The sequence below is a fragment of the Podarcis muralis genome, chromosome 13 (assembly GCF_964188315.1).
Source record: "Podarcis muralis chromosome 13, rPodMur119.hap1.1, whole genome shotgun sequence".
In the NCBI taxonomy this organism is placed as follows: Eukaryota; Metazoa; Chordata; class Lepidosauria; order Squamata; family Lacertidae; genus Podarcis; species Podarcis muralis.
In genome coordinates, this window is record NC_135667.1 from 54,277,702 (window position 1) to 54,303,046 (window position 25,345).

At 43.6% G+C, this 25,345-nt stretch overlaps 2 protein-coding genes across 4 annotated transcripts in view; both read right to left on the bottom strand.

Annotated features, from left to right (window-relative positions):
- TMEM245 (transmembrane protein 245) overlaps nt 1-10,939 on the bottom strand; it is a 55,171-nt gene extending 44,232 nt beyond the window's left edge. Inside the window, exons 1-4 of one of the 3 annotated variants that reach the window (XM_077917626.1) lie at nt 10,280-10,939; nt 3,516-3,633; nt 938-1,039; nt 510-620 (exon numbers count right to left, since the gene is read on the bottom strand). In XM_077917626.1, the coding sequence (XP_077773752.1) occupies nt 510-620; nt 938-1,039; nt 3,516-3,633; nt 10,280-10,828 (880 nt within the window). In that variant the 5' untranslated portion in view covers nt 10,829-10,939. The remainder of the gene's footprint in view (nt 1-509; nt 621-937; nt 1,040-3,515; nt 3,634-10,279) is intronic. The other 2 variants (XM_028703024.2, XM_028703023.2) reach the window with 2 other exon arrangements.
- A 3,629-nt stretch (nt 10,940-14,568) lies between these two features.
- FRRS1L (ferric chelate reductase 1 like) lies at nt 14,569-23,993 on the bottom strand. The gene is made up of 5 exons (XM_028703033.2): nt 23,512-23,993; nt 22,081-22,165; nt 19,847-19,985; nt 16,720-16,966; nt 14,569-15,337 (listed from the first exon to the last, which is right to left on the bottom strand). The coding sequence occupies exons 1-5, from the start codon at nt 23,753-23,755 to the stop codon at nt 15,165-15,167; spliced, it is 888 nt and encodes a 295-aa protein (XP_028558866.2). The 5' UTR covers nt 23,756-23,993; the 3' UTR covers nt 14,569-15,164.
- Between the last annotated feature and the right edge of the window lie 1,352 nt (nt 23,994-25,345).

Genomic DNA, 25,345 nt, shown 5'->3' on the forward strand with positions numbered 1-25,345 from the left:
AATTTAGCAAGAAAAAAAAACCTGTGAGATTTCTCTCACAGCTCTCAAATTTCCAACTATGTTCTGTGAAATTTTGAGAATAGTCCTTATTGTTTGCAGAGTGTATTAAAAAAACAAGTTAACTTGACAGAATCTGACTTGCTAATGTAATCACCACCTGCCCAGAGAACAGTTTATCCATACAAATACTCAAGGCTAACTTGTGTGCCTTATCATCTGACAAATAGTTAAACTGTTATATAGTGCCACATCACTAAAATCACCATTAACATGACAGTTTAAAACACAAGTTGCATATTTTGCACTTTATGCAGTAATCTTAAGGAACATATGACAAAGCTGAAAGATGAATTACAGAACAAACAAGCAGTAACAAAATAAGCATAGCTAAACTGCCCTGCGATCCGTGGACAAAGTGCAGTATATATATTTAATAAATTCAAAGAGCAAGATTAAAGCATGCAAACATATTGAAAAATGTCTAGCATTCTTACAGAATATTCAGTCACCTGAGGATTGCGGTGAATGTTCCTCATTATTCGATTCAAATCCTGTAATTGATATTGCCATGGCTATTGTAGATGCTGCAATAGAAACCATCTGACCAGGAAGTTCTACCCCTATAAAAAATAAAATACTTATAAAGGTCTGAAAGTAGTTTAATTGGTTTTTTTCTGCTCCCATTCATGGACTGTCAACAGCTTCAGTCACACCAGAATAATCCTAGACAACATTCTTTTTCAGCAGCTACCACTCACTTAAGATACTTTAGGAGTAAGCAACTCATTGTCCTCCAGATATGTTGGTCTACTGCTCTCATCATCCACCATTACTGGTGATGCTGGCTGGGGCTGATGGAGCTATAGTCCAACACATCTGAAGGGCCATAGCTTAGCTATCTCTACTATGGAACTACAAGAGAAAGGGAGTTTCTCACCTGAAGACTCTTTCCCACTCGGGTGCTCGTGCAACATACCCACAGTCATTAAGACAACTATAACCAAAAACACTGGAATCTTCCAAGAACCTGCTGCAGAAGCTGAAAGAAAGGAGGTCCTATGAATAAAATCGACATCTTTTTTACTAAATAATATGCATAAACTAGTAAATGGAATGAACAGAACGATCAGGTAGGACCTTTGCTACCTAACAGATATTTGCAAAAACCTTATTATAGATGAAATTAAAAGACTACATTTTGACTGGATATATTTACTTTGATAATACTACTTCTGAAAACACAAGTATTATTTCCAAAGGGAGACAACAAGAACTGTAATAAAATAACCACACTGGGCAGTTCATATAAGGGAAACCACCATTTCCTACTAAATCAGGAGTAGCTAACCCATGACCTTTCAGATGTTTCTGGACTAGGACTTCCATTGACCATTGGCCATGCTGTCTAGAAGTTGTAGGCCCACAGAATCTGGTTGGCCTTGGGCTCTCACATTCCTCCCTCTTCTTTCACATATCAGAGCAGAATGAAAGCTTCCAGTTTTACCACAAATTAAGCATAGATATTTGTGGTTGAACTATTGTTTGTTTGTTTATTAAATTTGTACACCGCCCTAGCTACACCTGTAGATCTCAGGGCGGTTCACAACATAAAAAACAAAAATTATATAATGAAAACAAAAACAAAGACAGCCCAATAATTCTCCCTTGGTTAATATTATCTCTTAGGGCATTACATGCTGTAAACTTCATACCTGTGGTCCATAACTGTTCCCAGTCAGCAAACATAATATTGTGTCCAACATCTTGTGCCCATTTAATCATAACAGATTTCACCGTTTCATCCTGAGTATTCCATTTCAACAGCAAGTTATACATCTTTGACAAAATCTTAGTTTTGGGTTCTAACAGTTCTGTTTCTAATTTTGATTTTTCCACCTGGAAGCCAATTTTCTTGTCCAAATTATATAACTCCATTATCTGATAATAATGAAGCCAGTCTCGCACTTTGTTCTTTAGTTTCTCAAAACTCTGCAGTTTTAGTCTATCTCCATCTTGTCCCAAAATTTCCCAATATTTCGGCCATTTAACCTCCATATTGAGCTTTTTCTGAGCTTTCGCTTCCATCGGTGACAGCCACCTTGGGGTTTTATTTTCCAATAAATCCTTATATCTTATCCAAACATTAAACAATGCTTTTCTAACAATATGGTTTTTAAATGCTTTATGCGCTTTGACCTTATCATACCACAGATATGCATGCCATCCAAATACGTTGTTAAAACCTTCCAAATCCAAAATGTCTGTGTTCTCAAGAAGTAGCCATTCTTTCAACCAGCAAAAAGCTGCTGATTCAAAGTAAAGTTTAAAGTCTGGCAGGGCAAATCCACCTCTTTCCTTTGCATCTGTTAATATTTTAAATTTTATTCTAGGCTTCTTGCCCTGCCAGACAAATCTTGAAATATCTCTCTGCCACTTCTTGAAACAATCCATTTTGTCCACAATTTGCAATGCCTGAAACAAAAACAACATTCTAGGCAATACATTCATTTTTATAGCAGCAATACGGCCCAGCAATGAAAGCTTCAAATTTGACCATGTTTCTAAATCTTTTTTCACCTCAACCCAGCATTTTTCATAGTTGTCTTTAAATAAATTCCCATTTTTTGCTGTCATGTTGATCCCCAAGTATTTAACTTTCTTAACCACTGTTAAAACTGTCATATTCTGAAACCTCTCTCTCTCAATTGGTGTTAAATTTTTCTCTAAAACCTTGGTTTTTGACTTATTCAGTTTAAACCCTGTAACCTGACCAAATTCTTGAATCAGTTCTAAGACCCTTTTAGTACTAGATTCTGGCTCCTGTAACGTCAATACTAAATCATCTGCAAATGCTCTCAAAATTCTCACTGTAGTTTCAACAAACCAGCTTGCTGAGTTTAGATGTCACAGGGAACTGTGGTTAGTTTGCAAGTGGAAGTGGGACCTTTTGAACTCCTCCTCTAGCACAAGAAAAAGAAGATGGGAGCATGCATCCCAGAGGTTCCAGCAGATTCATTCACAGAACAAAACCATGGTTTCCCATTACAACTGGATTCCAGGCATGGTTCAGATACAATGCAAAACCATGACCATACCTTAATTTATAATCCTAATTTGCAAGGCCAGCATGAATCATTGTTTACTAGTGCATATTTGTGAATAAACCCTATTTATTTTAATTAAGTTTTAATTCAAGGTATTCTATAATGTATTTGAAATGGGAGGTCTTTCGTCTGGTTCACTGAAAATTGGTTTAAGTGTTGCCTGGGGCCTTAAATGAAAACTGTGAGGAAGGGTTGGTGTTGAATTCTCAGTATGCAAAATAGAAGGTAAGCCTATGATGATTGGTCCTCTTCACCTACAGCCAGTAACTGAATCATTATCACAGTTAATTGAATGTAAAGTATTATTGGTACAAGCTTGACATCTCTTTCAGAAATCTGTAGAAATACTTTATAGCCAAGTCCTGAAAAACAACAAATAAATGAAATAAATATTTTTATGAGGTTACTCACCCAAATGGAAGAGCAGTAGAATCCAGACAGGAACAGAGATTGTTCTCAAGTAACGTTCAGTGCTTGGGTTCCACTTGAATAATACAGTCAATAAATAGCCTGCTATCAAGGTCCATATCTTAACAGAAAAAGGGAATAAAACAGCTATCAGTACTCATCCCTGGCAAACCCAAGTTAGCTGCCCAACTGGCAACTTTAATTATTAAGCAGAATAAAAACAGATTACATTAAAAAAAAATGGGCTTCCTTCAATCCAAATAGCTTTTTAAAGTCCCTAGCAGCCTTGTCTCTTTTTTAAAAAATCAAGGTACAACAAAAATTTTGCCTATAATAGAAAGGAAAAGATGTTCTGTGGTTTTAAATGATGAGCTATTCCATACATTAGGGCTGGGTGATATATGGTTTTCAACACTGTGATATACAGATATATCATGACATCTGAAATAAGGATGGAACTATTTAGAGGCATTGGCTGGCTTCACGGTTTTCCCCACATTGTGATTTCTGCATAGCAGGCACAAACACACGCATACCCACACCATGATTCACGATATATTGCCAGGTCGAAAAATATGAAACCATTATCATGATATGGACTTCAAACCAGTTTTGGAAGATATATCAATATATTGCCTGGCCGCACTACTTCTCCTCTTTGCATTTTATATGAGACTTCCTGGCTGTGCCTGAGTGCTTACTCTGTAACTGAAGGTTTTCTTTAAGATGGTGCAACCTCTGGCCATCCCTGATATAGGCATAAATCCTATATAATCCAGTATTATATATTGTTTTCAGCTTTTTGTTACTGTGCTTCCCTATGTTTTCTAGTTTAATGGGAACAAGTAGTCATTTCTGAAGAACCAAAACCCAAGTACTGTTTTGTTAGTGATTGCTATTCACTGTGAAACAACATAAGGGAGTGAAATTAATGCCACAGAGTCTTCAGGAACTCTCACAAAAGTTCCTCTTACAATTCCCAAAATGTATCATGGTAACTAAGAAAAGGCAGTGAAAGCAACAAAGGACTTCACCAATATGAAAGACTATAAAAATACTAAGCACAGCAATATGACACTAACACATGCTCTAATCCTTCCCAATGGTAGGACCAATAGAAACATTAACAACAGGACTTGCCATATGTCACTAGTGACAAGAACGCCCCCCCCCCCCAAGAATGCCAAGTACTGCCAACCTTGATGTCAGAAGGGCAAATGCTTAAAAGATTTCACTCTTCAGCATGCTTCATAACTTTGGGTTTACAATGACCTCTAAGTACAAGAGTCAGACATATATTACAAAAACACAAACTGCATGTTGTTGTAAAATGTTTGTGCCCCATAAAAAACAGACTTTACACGTGCAAAAGAGGCATGTACTGAAACAGTACACATATCTACAAGTCTTTGTTTCAGGGCTGTGTGAATTGAGCAGTGATCTTATGCCGTATGAGACAGTAAGTTATGATCTACATGTTGCACAGAATGAAGAGGGATTTCCCACTTTATTAGTTCTGAATGTAAATTGGGGGTGGAGGGTTGCATTATGATATATTCACCATTGTAAGAAGCTCCCCGAATATAGTAAAGTAACACACCAAAAAAAGCTTTAGCAACCTCTTCTCCTTCACATGCTTGTTTACTACAAGCATGGTGCAAATTAAATCTTCAGTCTCAAGTGGTACAAAAATATGCCACTTCATTCTACCACCTCATTCTGCATAATGCGTCAGCTCTAGCAAGAGAAGGCTCGGCATCCTCCTCCTCTTCTGACGTGGGAACGATAACCCTGAGACGTGGTGCCCAGTTGTTCATTTCTGAAAAGTATCCAAGTTCTCCTAGACACTGCATTTCCTGACTTACTCTCAGAGTAAGCAATTATTTGTATAGTGCCCACCATGAGCATAGTGCTTCAAAGACAGGCCCCTGCCCCAAGGAACCTATAACCTAAATTCAACACAGAGGAAACTACAGAGAAAGGGAGAAGAAGTACGGTGAAACAACAGGATAAAGAGCAACTGTTTCAAGCTGCAATCCTGCCCATGTTTACCTGGGAGCAAGAGCCATTTAAGTTCTGTCTAGACTTACACAGGATTACACTGCCAGTTACACTTACACAAGGGCACAGGAAGTTTAGGGAAGTATAATGACTACTGTTTTAATGTATTTTTAATGTTTTGTAGGAAGCTGCCCAGAGTGGCTGGGGAAGCCAGCCGGATGGGTGGGGTATAAATAATAAATTATTATTATTATTATTACTACTACTACTACTAGGGACTGAGCCAGTCTTCACAGAAAAGTGGGGTTTGAGAAGGGATTTGAGAGATGTAAATAAAACAGCATGATGCTGGTATACAGGGAGGCAGTTCTGAGCTTACGGGACAACAAAGGAGTGAGCTCTTTGAGGTAGCAGACCTCCAGGTGGCTGAAGATGGCAATGCTGGAGAAAAGGATACAGGCAGGGGTGCTCAGAATTCAAGAGCAGAAGGATTAGGAGGAAGGGCCATGGACGGCTCTGACTGGGCAAAGACTGGAAGTCAGTGCAGGGTTTAAGGAGAGGCATCACAACATCAAAATGACAAGAGAGGTGCATCTGTTAGATGCGGGGGAACCAAGACCAGAGAGAATATTGCAGTAGTCCAAGCAATCTACAGTAATTCTTTTGCAAGAGAAAAAGAAAGAAGCAGCATGACTTGATCGATACCTGGTTTTCAACATCAGGATATATCAACAGCTAAACATCACAATAACTTGATATATCATGATATATATCTGTGGTGGTGGAGGGCCTTGCTGCACCTCCCCGCAGTGGCAGAGGGTGTGCCGCGCTTCCCCGCTGCAGCAGAGGGCCTTGCCGTGCCTCCCCATGGAGGGCCTTAAAATGTAAGGAAGTAGTAGATTTAATAAAAATATTAAATAAACTTCCATATATTTAAAATATTTTCAACTAATTTAAGAGTAGTTTAAGTGATTTACTAGTTAAGTTGCATCTGCTTCCCCACTCACGAGGTCTAAATGGAATCTATGCATGCATAAGCCCTACTGAGTTCAACTAAACTTGCTTCTACTGTCCTGGGAGTAAGCCCAATTGAATTCAGTAGGGCTTGCTTGTGAGTAGACATGCATCTGCTTGCACCGCTTGCCGACAGACACCCTCCCCATCATTCTCACATAGTACCCAAGCTCCCATTTCAGCATAAGGCAGCCAGCTAAATCTTCTCCACTCCATTCCACCCCCACCCCCCACAGAACGGTCCCCCTGAAAGCCATCAATCTCTCCCTTTTTATCAAAGGGGAAGAGGGAGGGCAAGCAAGCAAAAAGATAAAGGTAAAGGACCCCGGACAGTTAAGTCCAGTCACAGATGACTCTGGGTTTGTGGCGCTCATCTTGCTTTACAGGCCGAGAGAGCAGGCGTTTGTCTGCAGACAGTTTTTCCGGGTCATGTGGCCAGCATGACTAAGCTGCTTCTGGCGCAACTGAACACCAAAACCAGAGCAGCGCAAGGAAACGCCATTTACCTTCCCGCCGGAGCGGTACGTACTTATCTACTTGCACTTTTTTGGGTGTGCTTTCAAACTGCTAGGCTGGCAGAAGCTGGGACCGAGGAACAGGAGCTCACCCCCACCGCGGGGATTCGAACTGCCAACCTTCTGCCAACCTACCCCCTGGAAAGCTGTCAAGTCTCCACCTTTGATTCACCAGTATATTGCCTTGTTGAAACACTTATCATGATGTTATTTCCATACTGGTATTCAACAATACGGCAATTTATTGCACAGCCCTACTTGGTAACAAACTGAACACAAGAAACAAGGAGGACTCAGCCATAAAGCTGTTCATGACTGTTCATCAGAGTAGATTGTAACTTTGTCAATGGATAAACAAGCATAAGAGGGAGTAGGACTTGGGAAGGGAGATTAAAAGTTTGGCTTTGGACATACTGAAATGACCAAAAAGCATGTGATGATAAGAGAGTCAGCTGGAGATGCAGGACTGAAGAAAGGGAGACAGTTCAGGAGTAGAAAGGTAAGGCTGGATGTCATCCATATGTGGCACAGAAAGCAGTGAGTGCTGATACCATCAACCAGAAACAGTGTTCTGAGGGCCAAAAACAAATCCCAAGGGACTTCAGCAGAGAAAAAAAACCCAAGGATGAGCCTTGACTATGTGACACTGAAATGCTTTCCCCAGAGAGGCTCACCTGGCGCCATCATTAAATGTCTTTGGACGCCAGGCAAAGACAGTCCTCTTTACCTAGGCCTATGGCTATTAAATAATCTATGGTCTGTGAAAGTGTGGGGGAGAGGGCTGTTATTACTATGATTATTTTACTATTAATCTGTCTGTCAGTATGCCTTTTACTATGCAATGATGTATCGTGTTTCTAATGTTGTACACCACCCTGAGATATTTTGATAAAGAGTGGTATATAAGCTGAAAAAATAATAAAACTGAAAGAATGATTAACAGCTCCATTCTTACCATGTGTAAGTCCTACTGAATTAAGTGGGGCTTACTTCCAGATAAGTGAGGTTAGGACCTCAGCCTAAACTGGTAGGGGAAAGAACCATATCAAGACAAAACCATAGACACCTAGACCAAGACATAAAAGGAATGAAGCAGGAGAGTGATAAAGGTAAAGAATGAGGGCAGAATAGTTTTGTGCGTGTAGTTTCAATAGAATCCAAGGAGTAGATATCAGACAGAAAAAATCAAGATCTGAGTTAGAAGGGAAGTCAAACACAATGGGAGTTTGGAGACAAAGGGCAGAAGAGAGAGGGAAGATACATCAAAGGATGGCTTTTTGAAAATAGGGGAGACAATAAACACCTTTGAACAGAGGAGGGAAGGGGGCAGAGGAGGGAGGGTTGCTTTTGTGGTGGGAGGGGATCAAAAGGACAACTGGAAGCATCAGAGAACAATAGGGTAGTCAGCCCAGAATGCTGTATTCTACACATACTTTGAGGCACACTTGTTTAGATGATCTCTTCCAGGCTGATCTCTGGTGTTAAAGGCAAGTTCCAGAATGTAGCCCCAGCTCAAAGGAAGCCATATTGCTAGGATTCAAGCTTTCCTAGAAGCTGCATCCTCTAACCTCTCTGTGGGCGCAGTTCCAAGTGGCTGCGATTAAATATTCAAGATGTGGGCGATTCCCAAACAAAATTACCCATTATGTCACATCTCCTAGGTGCTGAAACTGGACATGTTCCAGTGCAGAGCCAACGCTCAATTAAAGCCCTGTGCACAGTGCCATGGGTCAATCTTTCCTGGGACCTGCACCTTCTTGAAATTATCTTAAGATATGTTTCAGTGACTGCAATTCATTATGCAGGATACAGTTTACATATTCTATGTTTATCCCAAGACCTTCTGTCACACCTTCTCAGTTAACTATCAAATTGTGCTGTGATCTATCACAAGAGCATGAAAGATACACCTGCTGAAAATTCCCTTTTCCACATCCATTAAAGCTCAAGGAGCCCAGGTTTTCATCATCTAACCACCCTACTTATCGACCATGAGTGTTTAATTCTTGTTTGCTGCTTTATTTTGAGTTAGGGGTAGGGCTGGGCCAAGGCTGAGTGAAACCAAAAGAGCAACACAGGAAAGAAGACAAAATTATCCAGTGTTCAAGTTCCTACATTCCTACTAACCACACAGCCTAATAGTTCAAAGACACGTGCTTTCTAGGTAAACACGGAAAGCATGTGAAATGTATATACAGTATGAGAAGTGATGTAAAGCCTGTAAAGATGAAATCATGTAAATAATACTAGCTTTGTTGTGAATGAACCTGGTTTAGTGGTCACAGTTTAGGTGTAAAGGTGTCTAAAAACGGAAAACTTAAACCAGCTTTTTGCTCTTTCTTCTTGCTAGTTTAAAACAGCCTACCCTGCCAAAGCCACATTCTCTTGTACTAACCAGGGGTGGGTGGGTGAACAGCAGCCTATTTGCTGCAAAGTAATCTGGTTTAGAGGGACGCGGGTGGTGCTGTGGGTTAAACCACAGAGCCTAGGACTTGCGGATCAGGGAGTTCGAATCCCCGCAACTGGGTGAGCTCCCGTTGCTCAGCCCCTGCTCCAGCCAACCTAGCAGTTCAAAAGCACGTCAAAGTGCAAGTAGATAAATAGGTACTGCTCCTGTGGGAAGGTAAACGGCATTTTTGTGCGCTGCTCTGGTTCACCGGAAGCGGCTTAGTCATGCTGGCCACATGACCTGGAAGCTGTACACTGGCTCCCTCGGCCAGTAAAGCGAGATGAGCGCCGCAACCCCCGAGTTGTCTGTGACTGGACCTAATGGTCAGGGGTCCCTTTACCTTTTACAATTCTTGTGAGCTAACTGCAGCAGTTGAAGGACAAGCAACCACTGGAAACTGGGCACCTAAAAAGTGAGTTGTTACTGAGATCTCTTCTTCTGGACCTGTTTGTATTGGCACTTTGCTGCCCCTCATCTTGCTCTTGAGTCAGCCACGACTGGACCTAATGGTCAGGGGTCCCTTTTCCTAATCTGGTTTAGTGGTCAGTTTTGCGCCACCGTGTAGGTGTGAAGCATTCTCAATGGGAAACTTGAATCAACTTCCCCTCTTTCTTCCTGGCATAATCCGGTCTACCAAAGGGCAACCACCTTGCGGGAAGCCGCATCCTCTTGCCCCAACCGAGGGAGTGCACGTGTGTGGGCGGGCGCGCTTTAGAGGGCTGCGATTAAGGGGCGGGGGGCGCTCTGCACATGCCCCGGAGGCTCTCTTTCCCTCCGCCCCGACTCACCCAGAGGCTGCTGAAGCAGTCCAGCCCGGCGCCGATGACCCCGGCGGCCTGGGCGAGCGCGGCGCGGGCCCCGAGCGAGGCCCCGAGCGCGTAGCAGCCGTAGAGCGCGGGCCCGCCGGCGCCCAGCAGCACCAGGAGCCTCCTCCGGCGGAGCAGCTGGCGGCCCAGCGCCTCGGCGGCGGCGTTGGCGAAGCAGAGCGGCAGCAGCAGCGCGGCCGGCAGCACGGGCGCCCCGGAGCGGCGCAGGCGGCGCAGCCAGGCCCGGCCCAGGGCCGTCAGGGAGCTCTTGAAGGGGTGCAGGAAGGTGCCGCACAGCGCGGCCCACAGCAGCGGCCGCAGGAAGGCCTCCAGGATGAAGTAGACCAGCACCGCCGCGCCGCAGCACAGCCCCGCCAGCACCAGCGCGCCCGTGTTGTAGAAGGCCTGCCGCAGGGGCTTCTCCAGGCGGGGCAGCGGCAGCGCAGAGGGCGGCCGGCCGGGAGGGCTGGGGCTCGCCGCGGGCTCCGGGCTCGGCGAGCCGCCGCCGCCGCGGTCCCCGCTCTCGGCCATGGGCAAGGCGCCGGCGACGCCGGACCGCGGCTGAGGGGCCGCCTCAGAGGAAGGGGCCGCGGAGGATGCTGGGGGCTGTAGTGTTTTCTTTTCCCCTCAGGAGGCTGCTTAGGCGGGGCGCTGGGAGATGTAGTTCTTTTTTCTCCTCAGGGCGTGGCTTTGGCTGGAGCCCGCGGGGGATGCTGGGAGATGTAGTTCTTTTTTATCCTCCCAGGTTGTGGCGTGGGTTTGAAGGGTGCTGGGAAATGCGGTCTTAGCAGGGGAGCCTCAGTTCGGCTTGAGCCTCAGTGCGTGCTGGGAGATGTAGTTTTTTTCTCTCCTCAGGGCGTGGCTTTGGTTGGAGCCCGCGGGGGATGCTGGGAGATGTAGTTCTTTTCATCCTCCCAGGTTGTGGCATGGGTTTGAAGGGTGCTGGGAAATGCGGTCTTAGCAGGGGAGCCTCAGTTCGGCTTGAGCCTCAGTGCGTGCTGGGAGATGTAGTTCTTTTTTCTCCTCAGGGCGTGGCTTTGGTTGGAGCCCACGGGGGATGCTGGGAGATGTAGTTCTTTTCATCCTCCCAGGTTGTGGCGTGGGTTTGAAGGGTCCTGGGAAATGCGGTCTTAGCAGGGAAGCCTGGGTTCCCATTCACACCAATAGGCGTTCCCTTTTGTGCTTCTGAGTTGTTGCTTTTATTATGCCAATTACGTAGAGGCAGAGCATGCTTGCAGATAGCTGTGCGAGAAACCTTTTTTAAAAATAACTTGCTTTTTTAAAAAAACACATTCATAGAAAATTGGAAGGACCCAAGAGGGTCATTTAGGGCAACCAAGGAATCCTTTGTCCAACAGGGTCCAACCCAGGACCCTGAATTTAAGAGTCCCATGCTCTACTGACTGATATCTGACATCAGTTTTTGCTGTCACCTGGTTATCTTAATCTGCTAGGACACAGCAATGGTTGAGTATGGGTAGTAGTAGAGGGGTAATAACCTTACTCCTCAAATCTTTATAAAGAGAGCAAGCTAGAAGCATATGAACTACTGATTCAATACTGCCGTCTCCACATGGGCATCAATGTTTTTCCAGTGGAAATTTTTGAAATCAACCCTCAAGTACAGCTGAAGGCAGTATATTTAATACTGCGTAAGTGAAAGCACGTCAGTATTTTGGAATTGTTAAAATTTGAAAATAGGGTGCCAACGTATCAAAATGACTAGGTGGAAAATAATCATACCATGGGCAAAATTGTAGGTACACATCCTTTCTGTTAACAGCTGCTGGTCAGACTACTGCAATCTGCTCAGTTATTGCAAATAATATTGCAACTTGCTCAGCTGATTTGGGAGGTCTTACCAGAGACTGCTGCTGCCACTAGCTGGACTGGTGTATATTGCAATGCTTAATGTTTGCACCTTAGTAGGTTGAGCTGGAGACCCAACCGACGGACTGCATCCTTCATTGGAGGTTTTTAAGTAGAGGTTGAATGACCATCTGTCATGGATGCTTTAGCTGAGATTCTTGCCTTGCAGGGGGTTGAACTAGATCAGGGGTCTGCAACCCGTGGCTCCGGAGCCGCATGTAGCTCTTTTACGCCTTTGCCGCGGCTCCGGGGCAGATACATTGTGCGCCCCGACATTCCCCACTGTGGCGGGCGCTGTACTGGCTGTGACGTTGCATGGGGGCAGTGCGTGCGTTAGTCACGCACCGTCCCGACGTCACCTTCCCGCCCGCCCACTACATTGTAAGGGGCATGTACGCTGGTCACTGCATTGAAAGGGGGCATCTACGCTGGTCACTGTTTTGAAGGGGAGCGAAGAACACACACACACACAAAGGTAACTTGTTAATTTAACGTTTATTTCTATGAGGAGGAGTAATTCCGAGGGGTTAAACAAAGAAATATTAAAAAAGGTGACAAAAAAGTTATTTTTATAATGACGAGTTTTGCGGCTCCCAGTTTTGTTTTTCTTCGGAAACGGGTCCAAGTGGCTCTTTTTGTCTTAAAGGTTGCAGACCCCTGAACTAGATGACCCTCAAGTTCCCTTCCAACTCTACAATTTTATGAGCAAATACTCAGAGAACTTCGTGGTATGCGGTGGAATACAAATGCTGTATCTTTATTGGAAAAAACTTTTATTAGTGCATCCAGGCCTTGGGAGGAGGTGGAGGATTTTGGAGGCATCTCTGTGGTTTTGCATATGCTATTTCTTGTTGCTGCTATTTCTTGGTTTGTAAATAACTGCAGCTTCCATACGAAGTGGGCAATCTTCCTCCTCCCTGGGGGCACCCCGTCTGTCTTGCTGCTCCATCACAGTCGACTCAGCTCTATCGAGAAACTTTGCATGTTGTCCCGTTGCTTGAGCTGGGGCTAGGTGGGTCACAAGTTGCTGCACCTTCTCTTCCAGCAAAACAACCAGCTTGCATATTCTCCGGCAGAAAGACAAACATGGCACGGATGTTGCAGGTCACTGCAGCAGCTCCCTTGACCTCCCAGTACTCTGGATCTCCCCCTTAAACTCCCCCACTAAATGCCCCTGTTCACAAGCTCACAGAAGCTGCAATGAGCTAAGTTTGACTGCCGCTGGCTGCTAACTCCTCCACTTCCTCTTTCAGCCTGGCTTCCTCTGTACATGTACTGAAAACAAACTCATTTTTTTACTTCATTTGGCGGAGGGTGTGTGTGTGTGTTATACACCAAGGAGATGATGCTTCAAATGCACTGAGATCATAGTTGTTTTAAGCAAATGTTTGTGAGGTATAAAGCCTAACAAAAGAAAGTCAGAATGCAAACTGCATCAAATTATCTTTACTTATCTTTTGTCACTCATATTTCACACAGTAAATCTGACATAATACTGACCTCTTTTTACATTTCCATGTACTGAACATTTTGTAGAAATACACATTTAGTTCAAACACACTTTTTAGTTCATTCATAGTTCTGAGGAACAAGTCGTTCCTTTATATTGATTCCATGTCTATTGATTCCATGTCAGCAACATAAATTATATTTCCGTACCCTTGGAGACATCATTTCAAATAAAGGAAAAATACAAGATAAAAGGGTTCTTTTTTTCTTCTTTCACTTGCTTCACATTTATGCATACATAAGAAACTGAACACAAATTGTGTCAAAATATATACACATGTAAACATCTTCTTTTAAGTCACTTACCTCATATAGTGCTGCTTTTTCCAGAAAATGTACACTCCATACTGGAAACTTAGCTATTATTTTCACTTGTTTGTATACTTGTAGGAGAACTTTTCCAATGGCACTACTTTTGCCTATGAAATAATTTGAAGGGGGCAGAGGAACTATAATTTCCTAAGCCCTGCCGGACTTGCTTTAGCTTTAGTTGGGGGTAAATGACTTTTTCTTTCCCCTTTTCCCCTTCAAACATTATTAAAATGGTTCCCTTCCCACTGGTTTCACGCCTCCAGCCTAGTATATCCCTTTCTCAGCCCCATTGCTGTCAGAGCAACAACAGTGGAGGAGCGAACAAGAAGGCATTTGTGGATGAGCTTCCCTTGCTGCCTGCAGAGAAGGAAGTTCTACAAGATCCACCAACCTCTCAGCCCCCCTTCCCAGTAGCATAGAATAATAATAATAATAATAATAATAATAATAATAATAATAATAATAATAATAATAATAATAATAAATTAGGCAAAATGTGGCCATTTTCTTTAAATGGTCTGTTGGTGACTTTTTCAGATAGAAAAGTTATTTTCTTGGCTGAATAATGATTATCTTCTATCATATCCCAAAAGATAATTTTTAATACTGACTTGTTTTAGAGCCCTGTAAATACTTAAGCTTATGCACAATTTTATTTGGGAAGGTAAAAAAATAATTAACCTTATTTTGACTCTGGGACCAGACACTTAAATTGTAAGTATTTAAGCATATATTACCTAAATAATCTCATGAAATATGATATATTTCTATTTTTTATTTGCTCAATTAAATGTAATTTAGAGTTAAGAAATAGAATATACGTGTTTCTCATAATTTTTCACCATCACACCCATAGGTTTAACAATGCAATCCTTTCTATGTCTACTCAGAAGTAAGTCATGCTGTGTTCGGCTAGGCTTCCTCCCTAGTAAGTAAAAGGAACGCAGCCTTAATCTTTCATGAAACAAGTTATATATCTACTAAAAATGTTCTGCCAATTACAATTGTTCCTTGATTATTCTCAAATATCGTGATTGTTTGGCACACGACTATGACCCAGGTAGCAGAGGAGCTCAAGCTGCCAATGAATAACTAAGTGTCCAGTGATACCATTTCCAATAGAAAAAGCTCCTGTCCTGAGCAATGCTCACTAACAAATGGTCTCTGTTTGCAGTCGTCATGGGGTTCCCATCAATAAATAGAATGTCAATGCAACAATAAGCAACAAGCAGAACGGAGAAGAGAAGGTCTGATAGGCAGCTGACGGCATAAAAATATCTTCGTACTTGTAAATACTGACCACGCGCTCTGAGACAGGTGGAGAATCTATGTCATGCCTAGTTATAGAACCTAAAATAGTTAAAGAACAGAGAGCAAGAAATTGAGCAGGGTTGCTTAAGAAGTTAACTCTATTTCTCACTAACTAGCTAGCATTCAAAATGGTCAGTCTGATCCAATACAGTGGTACCTCGGGTTACAGACGCTTCAGGTTATGCGTTTTGGGGTTGCGAACTGCACCGAACTCGGAAGTACCGGAATGGGTTACTTCCGGGTTTTGGCACTTGCGCATGTGCAGAAGCACTAAATCGCCCTTTGCACATGCGCAGAAATGCCAAATCGCGAGCCACGCATGTGCAGATGCAGCGCTGCAGGTTGCAAGCCTGCCTCCCACACGGATCACGTTCGCAACCCGAGGTTCCACTGTATTTTGCTCTTTTTTTAATGTGCAAAGGAAAGCATGCATTCCTACATCAAAGACGGTAGCAAGGTAGTCTGGTATGGCTTGGTCCAGGGGTCTGCAACCTTTAAGACAAAAAGAGCCACTTGGACCCGTTTCCAAAGAAAAAAAAAACTGGGAGCCGCAAAACTCGTCATTATAAAAATAACTTTTTGGTCACTTTTTTATTATTTCTTTGTTTGACCCCTCAGAATTACTTCTCGTAGAAATAAACGTTAAATTAACAAGTTACATTTTTGTGTGTGTGTGTTCTTCACTCCCCTTCAAAACAGTGACCAGCGTACATGCCCCCTTTCAATGCAGTGACCAGCGTACATGCCCCTTACAATGTAGCGGGCAGGCGGGAAGGTGATGGGACGGTGCGTGACTAACGCACGCACCGCCCCCATGTGATGTCACAGCAAGTACAGTGCCCGCCACAGTGGGGAGTGTCGGAGCGCACAATGCGCCTCCTCCCCTTGCTAGTATCCGCCCCGGAGCCGCAGCAAAGGTGTAAAAGAGCTACATGCGGCTCCGGAGCCGCGGGTTGCAGACCCCTGGCTTGGTCCTTTGCGAGGTATCTTCTTACAGCAAAGAAAGCTATGCATGGATCTGTAACAGCTGCCAATTCCTGGGAACGCAAAGGTCTCCTTGCCAGCATATAGGCATAGTGCAAGGAACTGAGTTCTCTACAATAAAAACCTAAGTATACTTACTTATTGGGGAGATCTCCCTAATAAGGTTGAGCGAACATGCTTTGGATTGAGATAAGAGACAAAACTACAATAATTCTGGAGTGCTATGTAACTTCAAGTGACATCATGAACTAAAAAATAAAGCATAGCAATGACAGCTTAAATACAAATCATGCAAACTACAGTGGAATGGAGTTAGTTCTGCTTATGGTGAATACATGATGGATTAGATATTGCTAACTTCATGCATTCCTCCTGGAAAACACTGCTGCTTTAAATTAACTGCAGTTAATTAGAAACTCAAAAGAAGAGCAACTTACCCTGAATTGCTGGGCCCCAAGCAAATAAATAATACCAGCTCAGATGAAGATCTACAATAGTTTCATCTCTAGGAACCTTCACAGGACGCTTGAATCGACATGTTACGCGGTTGTTTTCAAAAAGACCTTCTTCGTCTCTAGCAGGATTTCTTGGGATTTCTTTTGCCCACTGTCCAACATTGTAGAAGTGATGTATTCTGACTCTTCCATTGTCATCGTGAACACAGGCCATGACATCATCTCCACCCTAAATGGAGAAACCAAAATAAGAATTGCACTGTGACATCACCTGTACCCATTAGAAACGAAGGAATTGTTCACATGAGGTCTTCAAATCACAGACAAACCATTAACAGTAACAAATCTCTTAATCAGGAAGAGGTGTCCCTACTACACCCTTGTGCAAATTAATTGAAACAAACAATGTAGTTTATTGTACAAAACTCACATGTACATGTACAAAACTCACATATATGTACATTAGTAACGGATAGGACCTCTGCTATTTTTAAGCAGCATTTGAACACGGTTTGGCATGGAGTCTTCTAATTTCGAACAGTCACTGTTGATTTTCGGATGCCTGTACCACACTTGAATCAAGGCCTGAATGAGCTTCTCCATAGTTGTACAGTCTACAGCACAGAGGCGACTTTTGCATATTCTCAATGGGATTTACGTCCAGGGAATTCCCTGGCCAATCAAGTACCTGTATTTGCTGCTCTGTCATGAATTTCTTCACCATTTTCGATGTGTGACAGGGGGCTAGGTCCTGCTGCAATATCCCAGTACCGTCAAGATACCTCTTTTCCAGCTCTGGAATAATTCTCTTTCGTAGAACCTCAATATATTGTGGCGAGCGCATCATTCCTTCTATTGGCTGCAGGCTTCTGACACCATAGTCATCAACTGACTTTTTGTGTTTGTTTTGAGTACAGGATTACGAGTAAGATAGAAAACATGCTTTGTTTCAATTAATTTGCACAAGGGTGTATATATAGGCTGATTCTATCAGAAAGTTCTTCCTGATTTAAACAGATACTTACCCCCTGCCTAGATTCTGCCAGCTACACTCTCCTAGTAACAATAATGGGTTACCCAAGAGATACCAAGAAGGCTGAAAACAGGCATTTCCAACATGTCTCTTTTTATGACTTTTCTAGGGATTAGAATAGGGCTACTCCTGTCATATCTATTTGCTGTCCATGTACCTGCCTTGTTCATGTGCAAGTCAGGATGGGCAAATCCAAGTTTGACATCAAATTGGTGTCTGTGTGAGGGAAGCTGAATGCTTGACAAGGTCCATCACCCCAAGCACTTTTCTCCCAAACCCACCTCCAATAACAGAAGAGCTGGGACAGAAATGCCTCTACTGAACGAGCACACAAAGGTAAAATGGGAGAGGATTTGACCCCCTTCTTGTGCACGTTGCTTTTAACTCTGCTGCTATGCTGTATGCATGAACATGGCAAGTCTGGCCCCATGACTAAACAAATGGGTGAGTATTCTGTGTTCTGGAAAATGTGATCTCTTGAGAAAAGCTGTGAAGCATCAACAGGTTTTTTCCCCTATTCCTATTTTCTACTCCTATCTGCATGCTGCTTAGTAAAAATAATTAGTAATGTTTACTTTCTAGAGACAAGCTAGAGCAGGATGTGTGTGGGTGCGTAGAAACTACCCAGTTGCACACAGGCAAAATTTAGACATATTGCTCTGCCCACCTTCTCTCTGGCCCCGCCCACTACTGGCATGTAACTGGCAGAAGACTGGCGAGAAGGGTATGTTCCTCGGGCTGACAAACGCTCCACAGTGCTTTACAGCTTCATCTGAGATGCTTTAAAGCAGATTTTTGCCACCAGACAAGTACCAAGTACCCCCCCAGTTGCTGACAGGGTAAACAGCGTCAGGATGACTAGCAAGCCCATGTTCGGAGGCTGTGATCTCTAGCTCCAGACTTCAAATCTCAACATTGAACTGAAAGGTGGGGGCATTCAAGCCTGAACTGCACTGTTCTGTTGACCAGGCCTTCTGCTATTTATTTATACCAGGCCTGGATAAGCAAAAGCCTTCTTACTGCTTGGCCATTCACATGTGCTGATGCTTCACAACTTTCTTTCCCTCTGTGCCCAAAGAATGCCCTGACGCTGAGCACACACCATCCATAGCAGCGCCCTAAGCAACCCTAACACGCTGGTGGTAAATTATGGTAGAAATAGAGAGGGTGTTCATCAGACAAAGAGAAAAGAGCTCTTTATTTCATATATCCCTCAAACAATTCCAATAATCTTTGCCATCTGCTTTGATGGACAATGTGAGTCTTATTTTTTCAAAGCGCTTGGGGGCACTATTAATTTGGTGTTTGTGGGCACCCTTGACAAATACGAAAGTTGTACAATATGCTTATGACATTGTCATATTTTGTACTTTACTTCTGGGGATTATTATTTTTTAAACTACCTGAAAATCAATTAAAAAAAATTTTTTTTAAAGAGAAAGGACCTGTCCAACATCAAGAATGGCATAAAAGAATTGCCCTCTCTTGTGTTTTCAGTCCCCATTGCTTGAGCACCCAGTCTAACATCAAACAAGTGGACCTTGGGCATAAAATGGAAACGTTTTACTTTTAACACTTTTCTAACTTACCATTTCATGTCCAAGTATACAATTGTGCAAATCAATAGTAAAGGTAAAGGTACCCCTGCCCGTACGGGCCAGTCTTGCCAGACTCTAGGGTTGTGCGCTCATCTCACTCTATAGGCCGGGAGCCAGCGCTGTCCGCAGACACTTCCGGGTCACGTGGCCAGCGTGACAAGCTGCATCTGGCGAGCCAGCGCAGCACACGGAACGCCGTTTACCTTCCCGCTGGTAAGCGGTCCCTATTTATCTACTTGCACCCTGAGGTGCTTTCGAACTGCTAGGTTGGCAGGCGCTGGGACCGAACGACGGGAGCGCACCCCGCTGCGGGGATTCGAACCACCGACCATGCGATCGGCAAGTCCTAGGCGCTGAGGTTTTACCCACAGCGCCACCCGTGTCCCGTGCAAATCAATACATTAACTTAATTTTTATTCATATGTCCTTTCTTTCTCAAAAATGAATCAGTGCTTCGTTATTATTAACACCATCTTACCATTTTCTTATCAGAGGAAAATCCCACAGCTACCCAACCATCTGTCTCGGCACTCAGTTCAAACTCTATGTCAGCTCCTATTCTCCGGTAACTGAGAAAGTAGTCACAAGTTTCTGCATTACATCCTGGTTTACCATACCTACATGTGACAGAGGAGACAAATAAATCACTGCCTATAATTCAGAGATATACAAGGAACGTTTCTGTTTAAGTCTACCTGTACTTTCAATCCAGCTAAAAAATTTGCTACTGACTTAGGGTTGTCTGATGGAAATCTATGGCAAATAGCACTGCAGTCCAATCACTGAGTATGCATAGGACAGCAATATTAAGCACACAAATGTAGGCATCATATAGAGATACCCAAGCCTAAATGTCTCTAGATTGGGCCTCTGGTGTTTTTATTATTTAGCAAATCATGAATTACTTTTTATAATAACTTGGGGTTATATTCAACATAGTGCTAAGTTGCAGGATCTATTAGCACAATGGAACCTTCACCACCCAAATTCGCCATGGGGGTTTCCCCAATCTTCCAGACATACACTTGGGGATGGAGTCCCATTGCGTTAGCACTAATCATTGCACTAGCACAGCGATTTAGCCACTTCCAAACTGCTAGAGGTTGAGGGGCTTTCCAGTGCTTCATCCATAACTCACCACAGCAATCAATACACTCTACATAATTTCCTCAATTACATTCAGTAAAATCAAGAAAGGGTCTAAAGCTAAAGTATTTCCTGATATAATCTTAAGTACACCACTACAAACGTTTTTTAAAAAAGTTCTTAGCAACATTTAAGTTTGGCAGCGAAGAATATCCTATTAAGCTGAGCTGGTATTACTGGAACAACAATTTATACTAAATTTCTTGAATGAAAGACTTAAGGAGACAGTTCTGATTGGCTGAGATACAGAAAAGCCAATTTATTTTTTAAAAATGTGATTAAGTCTCTGAGATCCTTTTCCAATGTACGCATTTTAAAATGAAAACAACAAACTAAGTTGTTTCCATTCTACTCTTAAGGTTATCCTTCAATTGTTATCCACGTAGATGATGCTATTCCTGTTTTCTACACCCAGGTAGGCCAGATCATCAATCAATTTTGTCTACACTGTCAAAATGAACAGTTTTCCATCATTTATTTATTTATTTATTTATTTATTTATTTATTTATTTATTTATGAGATTTATATTTCATCCATCATCCTGGGGTTGCACAGTGGGTTACATCAAAAGAAGAAGAAACAGTTTATTAGAATTAAATATCTAGAACTCATACTGTATGTCTCTTATGTTTTTAAACTTTTTTGAGCATTTAGAGATACAACTAAAAAGCTGACGATACGAAGCAGGTAGTTACAACGACACCATACAACACCAATCTGTCAAATAAGGTCCACCTAAACATTTGGGCCACCCATATTTTTAGCAAAAGTAGACTTGGGGAATTTCTTTAGGCGTTAATCTCGGTCTGAGTTTAAGAAACAAAGCTGGTATGGCAAGTGCCACGAATTCCTTCATGTATACTGCAAACAAGTTCCAAGTCACACAGGAGCCCATCATCATTACTTTAGTCTTTGCCAGTCTTAAATTAAATGCAACTTTCTGTCCAATGGCTGTGTGCCATAACCTCTTAAGTTCAGGCATCAATCATTCACATCTCAGTCATATTCCAGTTTTTTGCAACTTCGAATCTGGCTACTACTAGCTGAAAGGTTATCAATAGCTTCTGTAATACGGTCTCGTTATTTTGGTTACCCCAGAAAAAAGAGATATTTTTATATGGATTGTGTTTTTATGAAAACAGAAAACCTTGGGTAGGCTATGCACCAAAAGGTAGTACATAGGTAATTTAATAAATGTACTGATTGACTGATGGATGGATGGATGGATGGATGGATGGATGTATTGATTGATTGATTGATTGATTGATTGATTGCATTTCTATACCAACCTTCCCGCTAAAGGAGTTCACAGTAGTGAACCACAAGCAATAGACAATAAAAACATATTTAAAAAATAAATAAGGTTTGGCAAACAAGAGTTCTTAAGTGTAAAATATATTTCAATTCCAGTAAACATGCATGCCATTGGGCTCAAGACTGCAATGTAACAGCCATAAATGTATACTAGTATTAAACATTTATATAAACAATTCATGGACAGCACATGTTTGGGAGCCAGAACGTCAGCATTTATAAACTTAAAAGCAAACATGTTTCATACCAACCTAAAGCATCCTTTTGTTTTCCCACAGTCATCCACTTTAATTTTTGCAAACGGATCCACTGGAGGAGCAGTAGGAAAAGGATAACCTTGAAGAATCAAAACAAATAATTAAATATGTGGCAGAATATACTTTCTTTTAAAGAATAAAGTTTCATATAAGTAAGTTTTGTCCTGGCATATATAGTTCCAAATCTATCAATGTTTACATTTTTTTTAAATTTGGGTTGCTCCTCACCACTTGTTTTTAGCCGTTCTTTATTTTAGGGGGCGGGAGGCAGGGCATATATATATATATATATATATATATATATATATATATATATATAAATATAATTGAAGGGATAGATAGATAACCCTGGCGTATATAGTTTTAATTTATTAATGTTTGTTTTGTTAATTTTGGGGTTCGCTCTCCCCCTTGTTTTAAGGCATTCTTATTTTGATCTGTAAAGGGTAACCTTAAGGAATCAAAGCAAAAAATTAAATATGTGGCAGAATATAATAAACCAAACTGCCAGGATAGAGAGATATAATCCTGGCATATATAGTTTAATTGCTTTGTTATTTGGGGGGTTTGCTCTCCCCCTTGTTTTAAGGCGTTCTTATTTTGATCCGCAAGCCTCCTTGAGTTCCCGTCAGGGAAAATCATCATCATCTTTTTTTCTTAAAAAACGTTTAGGGATACTCTCCTTTTCCTACTCATATTGAAATACTGCCACTCAATGAGGCCAAACTTCGATTGACAAAATGTTTAGGGGTATGTGTACCCCTGCGTACCCCCAGAAAAAAGCAATTATTATTATCATCATCATCACCATTATTAAGGCCTTTGGCCAGATCCATCATCATCATCATCATCATCATTAAGGCCTTTGGCCAGATCCATCATCATCATCATCATCATTATTATTATTATTATTATTATGGCCTTTGGCCAGATCCAGCATCATCATCATCATCATTATTATTATTATTATTATTATTATTATTAAGGCCTTTGGCCAGATCCATTATTATTATTATTATTATTATTATTATTATTATTATTATTATTAAGGCCTTTGGCCAGATCCAGCATTATTATTATTATTATTATTATTATTATTATTATTATTATTATTATTATTAAGGCCTTTGGCCAGATCCATCATCATCATCATTATTATTAAGGCCTTTCTTAACAGGCTGGTCCCGGGAGGCGTCGGTTCGCCTCTCCCGCCACCCGGCGCCCGCTTAATCCCGGGGGATCCCCGCTGGCTGCTTGCGGGGCTCCGAGCGGCGGGCCCGAGGAGCCCTGAAGGGGGAAAGGGGGCGAAGGGAGCCGCCGCCGGAAGGCCTTCCCGCCGGCCCCCCGGCCGCGCTCTCCTCCGAAGCCCCTCTCCCGCCCGCCCGCCCGCCCGGCTGCGTCCCTGGGCCGGCCTGGGCCCCTCACCCTCGTCCGAGAGGAAGCGCATGTCGTAGAACTCGCTGGCGAAGGTGCCGTACGAGGAGTCGTGGCGCTGCCGCTGCTCGCCCGCCTGGGCCCCGCCGGGGTCGGCCTCCCTCCCGCGCCCGCCGGCGGACCCCGCGCCCCCGCCGCCGCCGCCCCCGGCCGCCGGGCTGCCCCACGACGAAGAGGACGGCGCGGGCCCGGCCAGCAGAAGCAGCCAGAGCAAGGCGGCAGCAGGCGCGGCCATGGCGGCGGCGGCGGCGGCGGAGGCCCCCTGACTGGAGCCGCCGGGCTGCTTCGTCTTCCGTGCGCCGGCGCCTCCGCCGCCTCCGCTCCCGCTGCTCTCCGGGCTGGAGGGGCTCCGTCCCCGGAACCTCTTTCCTCAGCGCATGAGGGAGCGGGGGTGGGGGGAGGAGAGGGCTCTGAACATGTGCAGAGCGCCCTCCCCACGGCCGGAAGGGGAGGCGGCAGGGAAAGGGGGCTCAGGAGCATGTGCAGAGCGCCTTCCCATCGCCACCACTGGCTGGGCGAGTGTGGGACCCAGTCCATGGGAAACGTGGTCTTTTTTGCTTTTGACACAGGGAAACACACACACACGGGCCTAGCCAAGGGGGGGGGGGGAGTAGGGGGACGGCTGCCCCCCCCTCTATCAATCAAAATCAATACAAAGCAATTAGAAATTGAGGTTTGCCGCCCCCCCCAACAAATGCTTGTGTGTGTGTGTGTGCCCCCCCCCAAAAAAATCTGGCTACGCTTATAGGCACGCATCCCTCCCAAAAAAATCTACAATCAAAAGATCGCATCTCTTCCCTGCTTCAGCACAAAACGTGGAGCTTGACCCGTGAACCCGGGTGAGTTTTATAATAGGATTCTCCCCCACAAAATCAAACACGTGTCACTCCTGCCTTCCCAGGCTGAAGCATAAACATTACAAATCCTGGACTCGACCCAGGGCATCAAAAGCACTTTTGGCCTGCCAGCTGATTCCGAATTAGGACTCCCCTGATCTCTGGCCACCAACTATGCTTGCTGGGGCTGATGGGAGTTGTAGTTCAGAAACAGCTGGCAAGCCCAAGTCATAGAATTGCACAGCTGGAAGGGACCAGGAGGGTCATCCGGTCCAACACCCTGCAATTAAGGGATCTGTTCCCCCCAACATGGGGCTCAAACCCACAACCCTGAGATTAAGAGTCTCATGGTCTGTGGACTGAGCTCTCTCAGCTGGCAGGAGTCATGTTCTAGGGCAGGGGTCTGCAACCTGCGGCTCCGGAGCCGCATGTGGCTCTTTTACACCTTTGCCGCGGCTCTGGGGCGGATACTAGTGAGGGGAGGAGGCGCATTGTGCGCCCCGACACTCCCCACTGTGGCGAGCGCTGTACTGGCTGTGATGTCGCATGGGGGCGGTGCGTGCGTTAGTCACGCACCGTCCCGACGTCACCTTCCCGCCCGCCCGCCCGCTACATTGTAAGGGGCATGTACGCTGGTCACTGCATTGAAAGGGGGCATGTACGCTGGTCACTGTTTTGAAGGGGAGTGAAGAACACACACACAAAAAGGTAACTTGTTAATTTAACGTTTATTTCTATGAGGAGGAGTAATTCTGAGGGGTCAAACAAAGAAATAATAAAAAGTGACAAAAAAGTTATTTTTATAATGACGAGTTTTGCGGCTCCCAGTTTTTTTTCCTTCGGAAACGGGTCCAAGTGGCTCTTTTTGTCTTAAAGGTTGCAGACCCCTGCTCTAGGGCATGACTCCTCCTGCATCTTCTGAGGTTTTACAGGGGATTCCCCCATGCCAGCAACTCTCAAGAACCACTCAGAGTCAAGGGATAAACACA

What these genes read in the sequence shown, in the direction of transcription:
- FRRS1L (XM_028703033.2), bottom strand. Translation starts at nt 23,755, where the DNA reads ATGGCCGCGCCTGCTGCCGCCTTGCTCTGGCTGCTTCTGCTGGCCGGG. An exon ending in GCGCTTCCTCTCGGACGAGG is followed by an intron (nt 22,166 to 23,511) that starts GTGAGGGGCCCA and finishes TGATTCTTCAAG; the next exon opens with GTTATCCTTTTCCTACTGCT. An exon ending in TTGGGGCCCAGCAATTCAGG is followed by an intron (nt 15,338 to 16,719) that starts GTAAGTTGCTCT and finishes TAACTATTTTAG; the next exon opens with GTTCTATAACTAGGCATGAC.